General features: G+C 44.1%; 1 protein-coding gene and 1 pseudogene across 1 annotated transcript in view; one reads left to right on the top strand and one right to left on the bottom strand.

Moving 5' to 3' along the window:
- Positions 1-19,324, top strand: part of megf10 (multiple EGF-like-domains 10) — a 158,269-nt gene that overhangs the window by 131,416 nt on the left and 7,529 nt on the right. The window contains exons 14-22 of the mRNA XM_078395540.1: positions 2,833-2,979; positions 4,639-4,773; positions 5,655-5,783; positions 7,668-7,796; positions 8,647-8,775; positions 12,494-12,622; positions 14,839-15,072; positions 16,887-17,014; positions 17,966-18,092. Coding sequence (XP_078251666.1) covers positions 2,833-2,979; positions 4,639-4,773; positions 5,655-5,783; positions 7,668-7,796; positions 8,647-8,775; positions 12,494-12,622; positions 14,839-15,072; positions 16,887-17,014; positions 17,966-18,092 — 1,287 coding nt within the window. The remainder of the gene's footprint in view (positions 1-2,832; positions 2,980-4,638; positions 4,774-5,654; positions 5,784-7,667; positions 7,797-8,646; positions 8,776-12,493; positions 12,623-14,838; positions 15,073-16,886; positions 17,015-17,965; positions 18,093-19,324) is intronic.
- Positions 3,600-4,117, bottom strand: LOC144611251 (RNA-binding protein 8A pseudogene; annotated as a pseudogene).

Here is a 19,324-nt window from a genome sequence, read left to right as displayed (position 1 = left end):
TTATTGACTACAGTGCATTCTTGCATTAGCAAACTGAAAGCACCATGAACATAAGCCTTTAGTCAAGCTCCCTGTTAGAAATATTAATACCAAGGATTGGGCAGCACAGTGGTGCAGCTAGTAAAACCACTGTCTCACAGCACAAGGTTCCTCAACTCAGGTGACCTCTGTGTGTGAAGTTTGCACAGTCTCCCTGTGATCGCGTGGGTTTCTTCGGGGTCCTCCAGTTTCCTCCCACATCCCCAGAACGCACGTTAATTGTCAACTGGTGTGTTGGTGTCTAGAGGGAGAATCTAGGGGGAGTTGATGAGAATGTGAGTAAAATAAAAATGGGATTAATGTAGGATTCGTGGAATTGGGTGTTGAGGGTTACATAGAAACATAGAAAATAGGTGCAGGAGTAGGACATTCGGCCCTTCGAGCCTGCACCGCCATTCAATATGATCATGGCTGATCGTCCAGCTCAGTAGCCTGTACCTGCCTTCTCTCCATACCCCCTGATCCCTTTAGCAAAAAGGGCCACATCTAACTCCCTCTTAAATATAGCCAATGAACTGGCCTCAACTACCTTCTGTGGCAGAGAATTCCACAGACTCACCACTCTGTGTGAAGAAATGTTTTCTCATCTCGGTCCTAAAAGACTTCCCCCTTATCCTTAAGGTTGGTATGGACTGTGGGCCGAAGGGCCAGTTTCTGTGCTGTATCTCTGTGAGACTATGATTATTGTGGGGATGATGGGGTTAAGTATTATTTAAATAGATTTCCTCCACCTGGAAACCAGATGATGTCCTGCGGAACAAACAGAATCACGGTACCTCCGTTTCCAGGGTGTTTATGATTTGCCTTGTGAGGGACAACATTTTCCTTATTTTCTGTTCCTGTTTGTGGCTTTAGCATGGTAAAATGTCTCCTGGTGCTTCTCATAAGCGGCTATCAGCACAATTTGACACTGAGCCATGTAAGTGATGAAGTACCTGATCAAAGCTAAGTTTATATCCTCTGACATGGATAGAAAATTGGTTAACAGACAGAAAGCAAAGAGTGGGGATAAATGGGTCCCTTTCGGAATGGCAGGCAGTGACCAGTGGGGTACCGCAAGGTTCGGTGCTGGGACCCCAGCTATTTACGATATACATTAATGACTTAGACGAAGGGATTAAAAGTACCATTAGCAAATTTGCAGATGATACTAAGTTGGGGGGTAGTGTGAATTGTGAGGAAGATGCAATAAGGCTGCAGGGTGACCTGGACAGGTTGTGTGAGTGGGCGGATACATGGCAGATGCAGTTTAATGTAGATAAGTGTGAGGTTCTTCACTTTGGAAGTAAGAATAGAAAGGCAGATTATTATCTGAATGGTGTCAAGTTAGGAGGAGGGGGAGTTCAACGAGATCTGGGTGTCCTAGTGCATCAGTCAATGAAAGGAAGCATGCAGGTTCAGCAGGCAGTGAAGAAAGCCAATGGAATGTTGGCCTTCGTAACAAGAGGAGTTGAGTATAGGAGCAAAGAGGTCCTTCTACAGTTGTACCGGGCCCTGGTGAGACCGCACCTGGAGTACTGTGTGCAGTTTTGGTCTCCAAATTTGAGGAAGGATATTCTTGCTATGGAGGGCGTGCAGCGTAGGTTCACTAGATTAATTCCCGGAATGGCGGGACTGTCGTATGTTGAAAGGCTGGAGCGATTGGGCTTGTATACACTGGAATTTAGAAGGATGAGGGGGGATCTTATTGAAACATATAAGATAATTAGGGGATTGGACACATTAGAGGCAGATAACATGTTCCCAATGTTGGGGGAGTCCAGAACAAGGGGCCACAGTTTGAGAATAAGGGGTAGGCCATTTAGAACGGAGATGAGGAAGAACTTTTTCAGTCAGAGGGTGGTGAAGGTGTGGAATTCTCTGCCTCAGAAGGCAGTGGAGGCCAGTTCGTTGGATGCTTTCAAGAGAGAGCTGGATAGAGCTCTTAAGGATAGCGGAGTGAGGGGGTATGGGGAGAAGGCAGGAACGGGGTACTGATTGATAGTGATCAGCCATGATCGCATTGAATGGCGGTGCTGGCTCGAAGGGCTGAATGGCCTACTCCTGCACCTATTGTCTATTGTCTATTGACGACACGGAAGCTTTATGGCCCACAAAGTCTAACCAAGCCCTCAGAACATTCCCATCATCAGTCCCATTCCCTCATTTATTTCCTTCTCTCACATGCTCACCAACTCCCCCGTGATTGTCCTACCACCCATCTCAACAGCAAAGTATAATTGGGACGTGGAAGGAAACTAAAGTAACCAGAGAAAACCCTCAGTTTCACACAGACAGCAGAAACAGGCAGACATTGCCCATCGACCATCAAACCATCAAACTCTTGAACCCCCTGCACAACCTTAACCACGGTGCTACCTCAACACCCAACTACTATGACTTTGCAGTACTAAAGTTGCACTACCTAATTTGGCTCACCTAGAGTAACTGATATTTTATTCGACATTTATTTGTTGTGTTTTTGTGTTTAACGTACCCGTAAAACTGCAAAAAATAGGAATTTCACCACGCTGGTCCCGGAGCATGCAGATGACAATGAAACGCTCTTGAGGTCAGGATTGAACTTGGGTTGCTGACGCTGTGATGCAGCAGCGCTAACTGCTGCAGCAGTAAAGGGAGGTACAAGTAGAGGGAAGGAGATTTCACTGTGGTTGCTTTTTGGGTGACGCAGGCACTAATGTCAGAAGCACAATCACTCGGGCACCGTGATGGTGCAGATTGAACGTGTTCTGTTGGAGTTGAACTCCAGTGCTGCTCTCATTGACTGTGACTCCTGGTGCTCTGTATTTGCAGGGATTCACTGTGATAGCGTGTGTGCCGAAGGGCGTTGGGGGCCAAACTGCACCTTGCCCTGTAACTGCAAGAATGGAGCCTCCTGCTCTCCAGATGATGGGGCCTGCAAGTGTGCACCAGGATATCGAGGAGCTACCTGCCAACGCAGTAAGAAATCCAGCCACTAACTTCAGTATCAGAACTAACTGCAGAAATTCAGCAGGAACTTGCCTGTAGTTAGAATCTTAAGGCTGAAATTTAGTACCACAAATCAGGCCTGTTGTATTTGGGAATGGCTTTTGGGTTGCCAACTGTCCCGTATAAGCCCGGATATACCGTATTTTGGGCTAAATTGGTTTGTCCCGGGACCGCCCTTGTCCCGTATTAGGCCCGGGGGGCGCTGTAGGCCCGGACGGACACTGTAGGAAAAAACTGCAGATGCTGGTTAAAATTGAAGGTAGACACAAAATGCTGGAGTAACTCAGCGGGTCAGGCAGCATCTTGGGAGAGAAGGAATGGGTGACGTTTCGGGTCGAGACCCTTCTTCAGACTGAAGATTTTTAGGTATTTTTAACTTTATTTCTGAGTGTTGTTTTGCACAGGCCAACCTTACCCTTCCCTCCCCACCCTCTCCCCAGCCCCACAACAGTCCCGACTGAGATTAAACAGCCCCTGTAATGCACGGCTCAGTTTGGGCCTGGCGATCTGCGGGCGCGTCTCAGTCCCCGGCACTGTGCGGGCCGCTCCGTCCCACCGGTCGCCCCGCACTCCGTCCCGGCTCAGTGACGCTACCGGTCTGGGCTCCAGCTTCTCCTGCGGTCACTCTGCCTCTTGCCCCTAGGGGGCCCCCCGACAAAGCCCCAGTCAACGCTGATGGGCTGCCCGGCCATCTCCAACACATTCAAACCCTCCATGGCTGCCTGCGCCTCCTTCTAGCCTAGGTCTCGTACTCCACCAGAGCGTAACCCTTGAGGTATCCGGTGCGCCGGTCCAGGTTGAGGTGCAGGTTCTTCATCTCATCGTACTCGGCAAACATGTCATGGATGTCCTCCTCGGTGACTTCCTCATGGACCCCGGTCACAAACAGGATCCACCCCTCCACCGAGCGTTGAGGGCCTGGCTCGTCGCCGTCTTGCTCCACGGAGTTGTAGTCTTCTCGCAGCCTTGAGCGAGCGCCTTCCTCGGAGCCAAATCCTCGCCCCTTCATCTTCCTCGCCTTCTCCTTCAGTTTGTGAATACTTTCATCACCCTCATGGTCAATGGCGAAGTCCTCGCCTCCTGCCTCATAGAGGTCCAGCAGAAGATGGGTGACGTTTCGGGTTGAGACCCTTCTTCAGACTGAGGGAGGTTCTCGACCCGAAAAGTCACCCATTCCTTCTCTCCTGAGATGCTGCCTGACCCGCTGAGTTACTCCAGCATTCTGTGTCTACCTCTGGACAGTGTAGGCCTGGGCGCCGCCTAACGGAGGGTACGTAGCAACCCGCCTCCCGGCCCTGGCCACCGCCATTGGTGGAGCGGGAGCACGTGGCCGCTGGCTGGGTGAGGTTATGTGGGGCGCGGGGTGGTGACGTCAACTTGTCCCGTATTTGGGAGTGAGGAAGTTGGCAACCCTAATTGGCATTAACCTTTGCTACGTCTCCCAGTGAACCCAATCAATGTCTATCTTGTCCACTAATATCTTCTCATGTGCCTCTGTTTCAAATTTTGTTTTACAATAGCTCCCATGTTGTTTTACTTAACTGAAAGTGATATCAGACTTGGTAGTGCTGTTTTTTCTGTCAAATGCACTGAGTTAATGTAATGTGACCAGTTAACTTTCCATTCTAGTCTGTTCTCCTGGATTCTATGGGCATCGTTGCAGTCAAGCCTGTCCTCATTGTGTCCATAGCATTGGGCCTTGCCACCATATGACCGGCCAGTGTGACTGCCTGCCTGGTTTCACAGGAGCTCTGTGCAATGAAGGTATTTTCCTCTTTTCTACCCGGACCAGAAATCTTCGCGCATGAGTTCTGTTTGCATGCGTCCTGATGTTGATCTGTGAGGTATGTCGATGAACAGCGGTAATAGTTTTATCGCCTGCACATTTGGTGCAGAGGTAGGGTTTTCTCTCCTGGTCAGCTACCAGCCTTCCACCCTCTATAGCCTTCAGCTCACCCAGCACTTTAATTCCTGAATCAAAATTCACGTCAAGTCCTAATAACCCGTCACTCACTATGTTCACTGATTTTCATCAGCTTCTTTCCATGGCTCTTCCCATCCTTATTTTCTGATTTCTCTCTGATCTTCCTCCCTCCCTCAGTTGGTAATTTCCCATTTTACCTCCAAAATCTCTCTGCTCCTTTAATTATGGTTTCTTGTTTCTCTCATAGTTCTGTAAAGTAACAAAGGGCATTCTATAATGTCATCCAGTAAATGCATGAGTGGACACTGCTAAGAAATACAAGTATTGGGAAATGGTAATGAATAAAAGTAGTGAATCTTGCTCTGTCCTGAAGCTAATGATTTGGTGGATGGTTAGGGCTTGGCAGCAAACAAAATCTATCTAACAGAGTTTCTGCAAACTAGAGCAAGTGGGGCTCAAAATCAAAACCACAGGCTCACAAGTATAGAATAATTATTTATCGTTCAAAATGCAATGAACAAGCAGTAATTCTATATCACGTTATGTTATTCGATCAAAGTTGCCGCAGTGTACGATCTCCAGGTATGATTAAGTACTTAATTACCTCCATTTTGGCCAGTAAGTGTGCTGCAACTATCTGTAATCTTAAGGTGATTTATTCATTTTTATTTTAAAGAAAGGGTTGCTGATTTTGTATTTTAGATTTTATTTTGTTTTACAGTGTGCCCCAGTGGAAAGTTCGGAAAGGGCTGTACTGGACCCTGCACTTGCACTAACAATGGAACATGTAACCCCATTGATGGCTCCTGTCAGTGCTACCCCGGCTGGATTGGAAGTGACTGTTCTCAAGGTATGTCCTTTAGATTTTTAGATTTAGAGATACAGCGCAGAAACAGGCCCTTTGGCCCACCGGGTCCGCGCCGCCAAGGGATCCCCGCACATTAACACTATCCGACACCCACTAGGAACATTTTTTTAAAACATTTGCCCAGCCAATTAACCTACAAACCTGTATGTCTTTGGAGTGTGGGAGGAAACCGAAGATCTCGGTGAAAACCCACGCAGGTCACAGGGAGAACATACAAACTCCGTACAGTACAGCACCAGTAGTCAGGATCGAACCTGAGCCTCCGGCGCTGCATTCGCTGTAAGGCAGCAACTCTACCGCAGCGCCACCGTGCCGCCCACTGGACATTTCATACGGATTTTAAAAAATAGGTCTTATAAAGCCTTCTCTCCACTATTTATGTTACTGTTGCAAAACTTAAATCAATCTCTCTCTGAATCTAATATAGGTTCATGCTGTTGTGTTTTTTGACTGATCTCCACAAATTCTTCTTGATCTTTTATAGATTACCTGTGTGTGAGAGTGCCGTGATTGTTTTAGGGCATCAGACTTTGGGAACTAAGTCAAGGATCCAGTGAAGCTGCAAAAGTGAATGATCCCAGGGATAAGGGGTGTACAGAGAGCTAGAAGTAGCTTCCAAGGGCTGAGACAGTTATTTAGTAGAGATGCTTAAAATGATGATAGACACAAAAACTCGAGTAACTCAGCGGGACAGGCACCATCTCTGGAGAGAAGGAATGGGTCTTAAAATGATGAATGATTCTGTGGATAAGGAGAAAGCTTCCACTGGCACGAGGGTCAGAAAGCAAAGAACTCGGATTTAAGAGAAGTGGGAAAATATCCAGAGGGAAAATTGTGGAGTCGTTATTTTATGCGGTGAGTTGTTCTGATCAGGAAAGTGCTACCTGAAAGGAAAACAGATTTGATTGTAATTTTCAGAACGGAATTGTATAGATGCCTCGGAAGGATAAATTTGCAGGACTGTGAGCAATGGGACTAAGTGGCCATCATTTGCTGATTCTGTTGCCTAGAAATTGGATAGTAAGCCATTGTTTTTCTCCAGCACAATGCCATGTGCCAGCATTGCAGAGGGGTCCAGAGGAGGTTTACGAGAATGATCCCAGGGATGATTGGGTTAAAATATTGTGAGCATTTGATGGGCCTGGAGTTTAGAATGATGAGGGGGGGGGGGGGTTCTCATTGAAACTCACCGAATAATGAAAGGCCTGGATAGATTGGGTGTGGAGGATGTTTCCACTGGTAGGAGAGTCTAGGACCAGAAGGCACAACCTCAGAATAAAAGGACATACCTTTAGAAAGGAGATGGGGAGGAATTTCTTTAGTCAGAGGATGGTGAATCTGTGGAATCCATTTCCATAGACAGTTGTGTTGGCCAAGGCATTGGGTATTTTTAAAGTGGAGATTGACAGGTTCTTGATTGAATGACCAAAATCCTTGGTTGATGTTATTTCATGGAGGAAAGTCCTCTATTATCAATTCAGAGGGATTCAGTAAGATTAGCCTGATTCTCTAGAATAGTGAGAGATGATCTCGCTGAAATATGTGAGCATACACCTCGAGGACCTTGGAACCAGCAGGCATCTTCTCAGGATTAGTGGTCGCTCATTCAGGGCCAAGACGGCTGTGGGTCATTGTCTAAGTTAATAGATTATTGGACATTGATGTAGATAGTGGTGATGAGGATTGGGCTGAAAGGTGTACTTAAGGTAATGGATCAGGCACTGACGTGGAATGGTGGGGCAGCTTCAAGGAGCTGGGAGAACTACCTGCTCCTTTTTTTATTGTCACGATATTTTCCTTAATATTCAAACGGAACGGCAGTCAGATAGCAGTAAGTGACTCCTGTCTTTGTATTTCTTTCCTCAGCCTGCCCGCCAGGATACTGGGGTCCAAACTGTATCCACACCTGCAACTGCCACAATGGAGCCTACTGCAGTGCTTATGATGGGGAATGCAAGTGCACGCCAGGATGGACGGGACTGTACTGCACACAGAGTAAGGTCCTCTTTGCTCTCCCCATGAGCTGACCTGCTGTGTGCAGTTCAGCATTTCCTCCTTTTGCTTCATCATGTAGCACAGTACATCAACATTTAATTGCAATTGAAAGTTATAGTACTTGGAACATTTAAAATACCATATTTAAAAGTAGCACTTGCTCATATCAAACATCAACATCAACTTTAAAATCTAAGGTTCTGGTTAAAGTTCTTTGCTAAAGATTTTAGTAAATTCTCTTCAGTAAATTAAAAATAATTTAATTGAGGAAAGCTGCACCTTCTGCACCCATTCTACACCCTATTTGATTATTAGTTCATGGGCGAGGGATTTTCTAAGTGGTCTGGCATTTATTACCCACCTTGATGCCCCTTGAAATGAATGGCCTGCACAGCAAATTCAAACCAAGAACAAAATATTATATTTATATAGCATTTGCAGTATTGTGAAATATCCCAAGGTTCTTCCCATGTGAGTGCTCAGAATATAACAGTGAATTATGGAGAGGCATCAGGAGAGATGTACTGAGACTGTATGATTTCATGAAAGGAGAAATGAAAATAAGTTTAGAGAGAGAGAATTTCAAACTTAGGAACTCAGGAGATGAAAGCACAATTGCCTGTGATGAGATCATGAAGTCAGGGCTTTTCAGGTGGAGTTTAATTGGGTTGATTCGTAGCAGCTTCTGAAATTGTGCATTTATCTCTGGTCCCTTACAGCGGCATTGCTCCTGGTGTCAACGTGACCGTGAATCCTGTTGTGTTACCTCGTCCACTGTGATCCGGTTTGCAATCGCTTTGTTCAGCTTCATGACTGAGCTTCTCGTTGCTGTTTTTGTTTGTGACTGCAGGGTGCCCGTTAGGTTACTTTGGGAAGGACTGTGCCGAGCTGTGCCAGTGCCAGAACGGAGCAGACTGCGAGCACATCATAGGGCAGTGCACCTGCCGCATCGGATTCATGGGCAAACACTGCCAACAGAGTAAGTCAGTGGAGCCAGAGTCAGAGGGCTACATAGCATGGAAACAGGCCCTTTGTTCATGCCGATCAAGATGCTTTACCTGAGTTATTCCTGTTTGCCTGGATTTGGCCCACTTCCCTCCAAACCTTGTGTGGGAAGGAACCGCAAATGCTTGTTTAAACCGAAGATAGATACAAAAAGCTGGAGTAACTCACCGGGTCAGACAGCATCCCTGGAGAAAAGGAATAGATGACGTTTCGGATCGAGTCTGAAGAAGGGCCTCGACCCAAAATGTCACCTATTCCTTTTCTCCAGAGGTGCTGTCTGACCCACTGAGTTAATCCAGATTTTTGTGCCTATCTTCCCTCTAAACTTTACCTGCCTGTTACCTGTCCAAAGTTTTTTCAAATTATTGTACTTGTATCTGTCTCTACCATTTCCTCTCTCGGCTCATTTCACATGCCCACCCTCCTTTGTTTGAAAGATTTTCCCCCTCAGATCTCCTTTAAATATTTCCTCTCCCACCTTAAACCTCTAGCCTCTAGTTTCAGACTCCCCTACCCTAGGAGAAAGACTGTGATCATCCACTTTATCTATGCCCCTCATGACTTTATAAATATCTGTAAAGTCATCTGATGGAAGCAGATGCAACAAGGAACAATGGCTCCTCCTTTGCATGATCAATGTACACAAGGCTTTGGTTAGACTGCACTTGAAGTACCATAATAATTTATTGCCACAATGCCTGGAGGAGGATGTATTCCCTTAGAGGAACTGCTGTATCGGATAGCCAGAATATTACTTGGACAAGAATACAAGATGTAATAAAAATGAACTGCAGATGCTGGTTTATACCAAGGATAGACCCAAAATGCTAGAGTAACTCATCGTGTTCGTCAGTAGCTCTGGAGAAAATGGACAAGTGATATTTCAGTTCAAAAGTCTGAAAAAGGGTCTTGACCCGAAACGGCCCTTGTCTATTTTCTCCAGGGATGCTGCCTGACCAGCTGAGATACTCCAACATTTTGTGTCTGTCTTTGTTAAAATACATGAATTTCCTTAGAATAGAATGTCAAATTTATGTAACGATGAAAAGCAATTATGTAAAAAATGATGGAGGTAAAGGAAAAATTAGGGAGACACAGACTTATTTCTACTGATTAAGTAGTCGTGGAACGGCAGGGCATTGTCTAAGTTTTAGAGTCATGCTTTTTAGGAGTGAGGTTAGGAAAAGCAGCTGCAGGGTAGAACAGGAAAAACTTATTCAGTCAGAGAGTTGTGAATCTGTGGAATTCTCTGCCTCAGAAGGCAGTGGAGGCCAATTCTCTGAATGCATTCAAGAGAGAGCTAGATAGAGCTCTTAAGGATAGCGGAGTCAGGGGGTATGGGGAGAAGGCAGGAAGGGGTACTGATTGAGAATGATCAGCGATGATCACATTGAATGGCGGTGCTGGCTCGTAGGGCCGAATGGCCTCCTCCTGCACCTATTGTCTATAACATAATGTGGATCTCTCAATTGATGCTGTATCAGTTATTAACCATAAGTCTGAGATTGAGAGATTTTGGTCAACCAGAAGTGTGAAGAGATATGGAGTTAGAGTTAGGTCTAAGAGTAGGTCTTAGAGAGTAGACCTAGAGAGTTAGGTCCTAGATCATGCAGTGAATGGCAAATATCGTTCAAGGAGCTGAAAATACTCATTCTGTCCTTTTGTTCCCACCATTCGATGAGCTTGTAACAACTATTGTGCCATTTGTATTTCATAGAGAGTATACTTGCTCTGGATTCACAAGGCTGTGGGTTCAAGTCTCTCTGCAGAAACTTGAACACAAATACCAAGTTGACACAACAGTGCAGGGTTGAGGGAGTGCTGTATAGTCAGAGGTGCTGCTGTTTGGCTGAAACTTATCAAGTACTGATTTCTTTAATTTCCACAACTCTGTTTCGGAGAACAATATGAGAGTTTATAGAGCCAAAGAGCATGGAAACAGGCACTTCAGCCACCGAGTCTGCTCGGACAGTCAGCCACCCATTTTTTTTTACCCACAGCTGCTGTCTGATAACATGGAGGCAGTATTTGTGATCTACAATTTTGACCATAGTTGGAAGGTTGGGATGTGCCCATCCCTTGAAAGGTTCCTTGAAGGGTTTCATCCCTTGAGATCATGCCTCGCCACTTTACAGCACAAAGGAAGGTGGAGGTCAGGAAAGGCGGAGAATTAAAGTGAGAGGCCATCCGGAACTTAGGATCTCAAGTGAGTGCTGAGAGGAGGTGTAGCACAAACCAGTCACCAAATAAGTGTTTGACCTGGATAGAGTGAATGTTTCCAGTAATGGGAGTGTCAAGAACCTGAGGGCACTATCTCAGAATAATAGGATGTACCTTTAGGATGGAGATGAGGAGGAATTTCTTTAGCCAGAGGGTGGTGAATCTATAAAATTCATTGCCACAGATTGCTGTGGAGGGCAAGACATTGAGCATTTCAAAGCAGAGATTGATAGGTTCTTGATTAGGATGTGTGTCAAAGATTATGGGGAGAAGGCAAGAGAATGGAGTTGAGAGAAAAAAATAGTCATGACTGAATAACGATGGGTTGAATGACCTAATTCTGCTCCTATATCTTATGGTCTCTCCAATGTCACAGAGACTAATTAATCAACCAACTGCTCTATTTTAATGGTTTACCACCCACACTTTAACAACGCGGAACTCACAGCTTTCTTTTTGTTCACTATCAACCAGTGCAATATTATTTTCTATGATTCTTCCCACGGTGAAACCTTGAACCGCTGATGGCAGGCATTAGTGCAGTCCATGCTGTTCTGATTTTGCTTCGCCCTCTGGTGGTGATAGATTAAACTGCAATTTTAATATGTTCACCAAACGATATAGGATTTGAATTGAATCATAGAAGGTACAGGATGGAATAATGCCTTTTGGCCCACTGTGTCTACACTGGGTCTCTTAAAAAAACTGTTAGATTAAAATAGATATTTCTGTGGTGTCTTTCTCATTGCTTTCCTAATCCCATCATAGACCCACACCACCTTAGCCATGCTCTCATCTCACTACAACCATCGGGAAGAAGGTACAGTAGTCTGAGAAGCATAACCTCCAATTTGAAGGACAGCTTTTTCCCAGCAACCATCAGGCTCTGAACACTGCACAACACTAACCACAACTCTACCTCAGCCACGATCCACTGCATACTTCGGTATTGCATTATTCTGGTCTGGCTATCTAGTATTACTAATCAATTTATCATATTATTGATTATTGTATATTTATTTGTTCTGTTATTGTGTTGATGAATTTGTAATGCTGTAGCATGTAAGATTATCATTGTTCTATTCCTGGTGCATTTGACAACTAAGCACTCTTGACTCTTGACTATAGACAAGGCCTTGTAAATTTTTCCTTTAATTCATCAGAATGTGAGTGACAAAATGGCTGTTGTATCTCCAACATGACAAGGGTGATGAACTTCAAAACTACTAAAATTGACTGTGGGCAATTTGTGACCTCCTGAGCTTGTTATCTGTATGGTGGAAAAGTTGGATTTTTCTTGAGTGAGACTTTAAAAAACTCAATGAAAACATCTGTGTACAATGATTTAGAGAGCAGAGATTTTTCTTTTACTGAAGAATAATCCATAAGTCTTGCAAACTAATTATAAAGTCTGGAAACTCTCAGGAATGACCAGGGAACAACTGATCAGACTGTCCATATCTTTCTTACAGGATGTCTATCAGGGACCTATGGTTATGGCTGTCGCCAGGTGTGTGATTGTCTGAATAACTCAACATGTGATCACATTAAAGGCACCTGCTATTGTAGCCCCGGATGGAAGGGCTCAAGGTGTGACCAAGGTATGTCCTCTCGTGCTCAGATTGTGCATTTTCCCCAGTTGTACATTTACTTCACTGCTCAAGTCACGAAGATCAGAGGAAGCATTGAAAGGGTAACAATTCCAAAGGAAGTGACATTTCCACCCTCAATTCTGTACCAGCTGTTTGCGTGAGCAATGTATCTTGTTCCAATCCTATCCCTTACATTGTTGTCTTGCAGTGTTAAAGTTCGATTCTTTAAGACAGACAACAATACCATAAAGTGGTAAAACATTAGTCTTTATTACGCCAGTGGGAGTGGGAGAGCTACAACTCGAGGACCCCACTCACCCACAGAGTGTTTCAGCAGCATATTTATACACCAAATACAATAGGTTTTACAAGTGATCACAGAACCAGATAGCCCACACGGGTGGTCTTGCAAGAGGATAGGAGTTCAATAAATCATCACCCACTACCACTGACCGTGTCCGAGGTCATTAGTTCAGTCTACTATGTTCAGTCTACCATGTCCGAGACTGAATTAGTTCAGTCTACTAACATAAACACATCTTCCTGGTGCTCAACTTTATGGTGGTTGTAAAGGGGCTCACTCTACTCTGTGTTCTTCCTTAGTATCCATCCCCTATCCTTTGTGATTTTACAACACCCCCTTTTTAATCACAAGCTGGCAGCAACACAGAGATAGCCTTGTAGGCGTCTGAGGTACTCAATCTAATTTAGTGACAGTTCATCTTCATGTAGCATTTGGTCACGTACACCTTAACCCTTAAATCCCCTTTCTCCTTTACAGCAGCTTTATTTTGTTTTTGCAACACTGGTCCAATTCCCCTTTGAAAACCATGCTTGAACTTTCCTCCAATTAGGCACTATGCTCCAGATGAGGATCCCTTTGGGGAAAAAAGCCTGTCCTTGTCTTACCTTGGTGTTTTCTTAAATCTGTGTCCACTGCTTTCCCCCTTCTATCAGTGGGTATGTTTTCTCTCTGACTGCTCTGACCGAACTCCTCATTGCTTTTAACCCTCTTTTAGATCTCCACTCACCTTCTCTGGAAAACAATCTCGGATTCACCAATCTCAGATTCACCAACCTTTCCTGTCACATGTCTCTAGTTTCTGGCAAGATTCTAGTGAAACATTTTTGCATTTTCCAAGGCATTTACATTCTTTTTAAAGGCAATGTCCAGAACTGGTCCATCATAACTCCCAGATCTGGCATCTTGTGCTTTTAATTATGCAACCCTGGAACCCCTATATGTTTTCTCAATTTGTTGTTGTTGCATCCAAATATGTCAGCTCTCTAATTACCTGCAGCCTCTTGTGAATGGTCTCTTTAGTTCAAAGCCTGTATTGAAACCCCAGTCACACGGAGAGTGTTAGCAAAGGTGTTTTGCTGTTTTGCAAAAGCTCAGCCAGAGTAAAAGACTGGCTCCAAGAGAAGTATATCAAAATAGAGGAAGCAACAGGAAAACAGGCCTTTGGAACCATCCTGTGCATACCAGCTCTTACCCTTCACACAAACAATGAGTTCAGATTGTATTTACCTGATCTGTTCCCATATTTCTTCCTCCATTTTTCTTCATCTCATCATCAAATCTAACCTTGAATGTTTTACACAGCAATGTGATGATGATGTGCATGGTGCAGGAAGCTGACTCCGCCCCCAAGCCAGTCTGGCCCCGCCCCAAGGGGAACCTGCTGTCAAAGCTGTTGCAGGTTTCCCATTCTTGCCAATTCAATCTCACGGGGTTGGTGACTTCACCTTTGGCTCCCAGGCATTGCTCCTTGTGAGGGAGCACCAGTCAGAGCGTGATACTTCCTGAAATGAAGACAGCACACAGATTGACTGTCGCACTTCCAAAATTATCCACTGACCCCCAAGAAGGGTGAATCTCACAGCCTTGTGTCTCTGTCCTCGCAAGTCACCATCATGTTGATTGTGGGATGTTGCTGCTGCAATACAACAATGAGTACTTACCAATTCTACTATTTTTGGACATCCTAAAAGGGATGTGAAATGCGATCTTTCCTGCAGTGCACTGACTGTGAAAGCATCACACCAATGCTCCCTTACAGAGAACAACATCTTGAAACAATGATGAGCACTATAATCCCTGCTCCTCCCACCATGTAACCACATCCTAACATGAAGCCACATGCCTGCCCGGGAGTGACAAGGCTTGTTCCTACACTTGTAAACACAATGTGATGTTATATTTGTTGTCCTCCCATTTCCAGCTGGCGTTATAATCGTGGGAAACCTCAACAGTCTTAGCCGGACCAGCACAGCCATTCCAGCTGATTCCCACCAGATTGGAGCCACGGTGGGGATTGTGGTCCTCCTCCTGCTTGTCCTCTTTCTTCTGGTACTCTTCATCTTGTACCGGCGCAAGCAGGGGAAGGAGACCAACATGGCAGCCGTAACCTACTCGCCCACCCTCCGAGTTATGAACACGGATTATGCCATCACAGGTGAGAAACTTTCAAAGAAAAACACAAGTGATAAGTCTTAACGAATGTTTAATGCTTATTGTGGAGCAGAGAAAAGGTGTTGGAAGTACCAGAGCAGGAAGGCCATTCAGTCCCTTGAGTCAATTGGATCATAACTGACCTGGCTTGACTCCATATGCCCACTTTTTCCTCGCACCCTTTTATACTTTCGGTTAACGCTGCCTAAAATTTAAGATTGTCAATTGACCTGGCATCAAATGTTATTTGCAGAATAGAGTTCCAAATTTCATCCACAATCTAGTTTAGTTTAGTTTAGTTCAGAGATACAGCGTGGAAACTGGCCTTCGGCACAACAGGTCCGCACCAGCCAGCGATCACCCATACACTAGTTCTATCCTACGCACTAGGGAAAATTTACAGAAGCCAATTAATTTACAAACCTGCACGTCTTTGGACTGTGGGAGGAAACTGGAACACCCGGAGAAAACCGGGGACACAGGGGGAAATTCAAGCTCTGTACAGACAGCACCCGTGGTCAGGATCGAACCTGGTTCTGTGGGGCAGTAAGGCAACAGTCCACCGTTGCGCAATTGTGCCACCTCAACATACAGAGAAATTTCCTGACTTCACCCCTGAATGTCCTTGCACTAATTTTGGGATTAGTGGCAAACCCTCAAACAAGTGGAAATAATTTCTCCCATCAGTTCCGGTTGACATCTCAAAAACTTTCATCAAGTCATCCTCCTTAATCCTTCCTCCAGGCAGTAGTTCATGCAGTCTCACTACATAATGTATAAAAGTGTTGCCTAAGAGCAGGAGAGGTTCATTCCTATCAAGGCTGATCTGCATCTTAAGTCAAGTCGAGTTTATTTCATGTGCACAAGTATGGTGAGGTACAGGTACAAAGAAAATCCTGCTTACAGGTACATCGGCTCAGACAAATTCACAAGAACATAAATAACACATGAATTCGGCAAGACTGTGAAAAGGGAAAATGTCTCCAAAAAACACATTAGTACCCAAATATATTCTGATGCAGCGTATTGACCTAAACGTTGATTGTCCCTCTGACCCCACAGATGTTGCTTGACCCACTGAATTCTTCTAACAGTTCGATTTTTGCTCCAAATGACAATATTTGCTGTTTCTTGTGCCAGTGTATGTCCAAGTATATGATATACTTGAAGTATATGATATACTCAGTCTGAAGAAGGGTCTCGACCCGAAGCGTCACCCATTCCTTCTCTCCCGAGATGCTGCCTGACCTGCTGAGTTACTCCAGCATTTTGTGAATAAATACCTCCAAGTATATGATTCTGTGTGAAGATCTGTTTGAAAGTATATCTATATGTTTCCTTGGGTTGGCTTACCATATTACAGGCAAGGTAATGTTTCACTGAATCAATGTATTGAAACGGCACAGTGGCACAGCGGTAGAGCTACTGCCTTACAGCACCAGAGACCCGGGTTCGATCCTGACTACGGGTGCTGTACGTACAGAGTTTGTACGTTTTACCCATGACCGCGTGGGTTTTCCCTGAGATCTTCGGTTTCCTCCCACACTCCAAAGAGGTACAGGTTTGTAGGTTAATTGGCTTCGTAAAATTGTATAAATGTAAAATTGTCCCTAGTGTGTGTAGGATGGTGTTAATGTGCTGGGATCGCTGGTCGGTGCGGACTCGGTGGGCCGAAGGGCCTGTTTCCGCGCTGTATCTCTAAAGTAAATTAAACTAAGCGACCTCATTCAAACATGTTACCAAATTGGAGAAGTAAGTTTGAACATGATAGCAAAAGTATAGCCACATTCTGAACCCAATTGACTGCTTTCTTTGCAGAAAACATGGCACAAGGAAATACTGGGAATGGAAATAGTCACTATTTCTCCAACCCAAGTTACCATACCCTAGCCCAATGTGGGAATCCACCGCACACCAACAACTGCCAACGGAGCACATCTGGAAAGGTAAATCACTGTTAATCAAATCATTATGGCCTTGGTTTCAGTTACCACTAGTTGTTGGGGTAGCTCTCAAATACTAATCATAGTCAACCTGCCAACTTCCCACAGCAACAACAGGTTGGCCTCTGAAATGATAACAATCACACTTTTGTGACCTCATACGCCGGCTGAGGCAACAGTAGCAAAACAAAGCAGAGCATGCAGGAACTGGCAGAAGGCACAATAATTTGTCTCTGGTTGGTAATGCTGAATGTGTGCAAAAGTATTGGAAACAAGTGGAACTGCTCCAAGACTTGATCCAATTATCTGCAATGGAACTGGATGTATGGGACCGCATCCAGATGGCAGCTAAAGTTTGTGGCTGTATTTTGCACAGCTGATCGATGTTGAAAGTTCTTCCTGCTGCATTTAAAACAAAAGCCAAAGGCATGAGATCAATTGGACTTACCACATACGATTTAGCTTTAGTGACCTCAACTTTCTTTTTAGTCACAAACCCGTCCCAAGTGACTTATACTTCACACAAGCATCATCTCATCATTTCTTACTCCACTAATCTTTCAGTCAGCTATTCAAAAAAATATCTAGTCATTATTTCAGTACTCTTTTTGGAAACTAGCTGTTTGCAAATTGGCAGCTGGGTTTCCGACATTACACCAGAGGCTTTACTTAAAATGTTCTTCATTGGTTATAAAGTCTTTTCGGATGTTGTGAAACTGTTCCAAAGTGGACATTTTTCATTTATTTTCTTTACCGAAACGCTAGTTAGTAGCTTCAGCACCAAGCTGCATTAGAATGGTAATTCTGGCCTGGGAAAAAGGCCCTTCAAATCACCCATTCGATATCAAGCCTCCATCAGCAAGAATAGCTCAGTGAAGTTGTGACTGCTTAAAGGTGAATCATATTAAATTCTGCCGGTGATGTGTTTTTTATTTGCTCAATTTTAATCAACAGTCAAAAAACAATCAGCTTTTTGTTAACATAAAGAACCTCAAAAGTCAAGGAAAGCAAGGTTCCGTGATGGACTACACAGCAACTCTACCTGCAGACTGGAAGCAAGGAGGCTACCCAAACGATTTAGGTATTCTGTTTTCTAATTATTGTTAACGAAAGGAAGAAGGAAACAGTGCAGGGATATGATTTAAATATCGATTCTCTTTTTGTTTAAGATTAAGAATCTTTATATTCAAGCCTGAGGTGTGGCTATTGCTGGGAAAACCAGCATTTACTCCCCTGCCCTCTAGTTGCCACTTGACAGACTGATGGGGAACCAACCTTCTTTAACTGCATAGTTAAAGATGCTCAAACTGTGTCTGTTGGCTTCAGTGTCTTTTGGAACATTCTGGAAGACAACGGAAAACTCAACCCAGATGATGTGAATAGAACTTCCAACAATTTGTTTTGTTTTGTTCCAGATAGTTTCAGAACATATTAGTAGTATAAGGAGGAGGCCAAGTCTGCTTGCCATTCATTGAGATCACAATAATCTGTCACCTAACTCCATATATCTGCCTTTCCCCTCAATCCTTTTAGCCTTTACTGATCACAAATCAACTAGCCTGATTTAAATTTAACAATTCACCTAGCAGCTATTGCTGATTGTGGAAATGAGTTCCAAATGTATACCATTCTTGAGGTGAGGTAGTGGATCCTCATTTCAATACTTTTCCAAGTTGGTCCTACCAAATTAATGATGCACAAATGTAAGAGCAGGAGTAGATCACTTGGCTCCTCAAATTTGCTGCGCTATTCATTAAAACCAAAGTTATTTCTGACCTTTGACCAAGCTTGATCGATCTTTGAAGTTGCTTGATCCCCATTACAGTTATTCTGTGTTGAGGCCGTATTTAGTACAGCTGATCAATGTTGAAAGTTCTCCCTGTTGCATTTAAAACAAAAGCCAAACGCATGAGATCAATTGAGCTTACCGATTGGCTTTAGTGAGCTCAACTTTCTTTCTATAGTCACAAACAGATCCCAAATAATTATTTTACACATCAAATACTCTCTGGATTAAAGAACAAATCACAACCTTCTGTGAGAAAATGTTCTCCTCTTTAATGAACAATGCCTTATCCTGAATGCGTGGCCCCTAGTTCTAGAGCCCATTGATATATTTATAGATTGTTATCTTTAACAACACAGAGATTTGTAATAATTTTACTCAGCCATTCAACTTATGCAAATAGGATCTCCTTTGTCTGTGATTCATTTGATTTAACTGTTCACTGACATTTGATGGAGTCCTTCAGTGCCTCAAGTCTGTTTATTAGATGATGGCTAATCTATACCTTTCAACTTGCTGTCTGCATA

Source organism: Rhinoraja longicauda, chromosome 3, assembly GCF_053455715.1.
Source record: "Rhinoraja longicauda isolate Sanriku21f chromosome 3, sRhiLon1.1, whole genome shotgun sequence".
NCBI classification, from domain to species: Eukaryota; Metazoa; Chordata; class Chondrichthyes; order Rajiformes; family Arhynchobatidae; genus Rhinoraja; species Rhinoraja longicauda.
The sequence above is the reverse complement of the archived record's forward strand: the minus strand, read 5'-3'. Positions and strand labels throughout refer to the sequence as shown.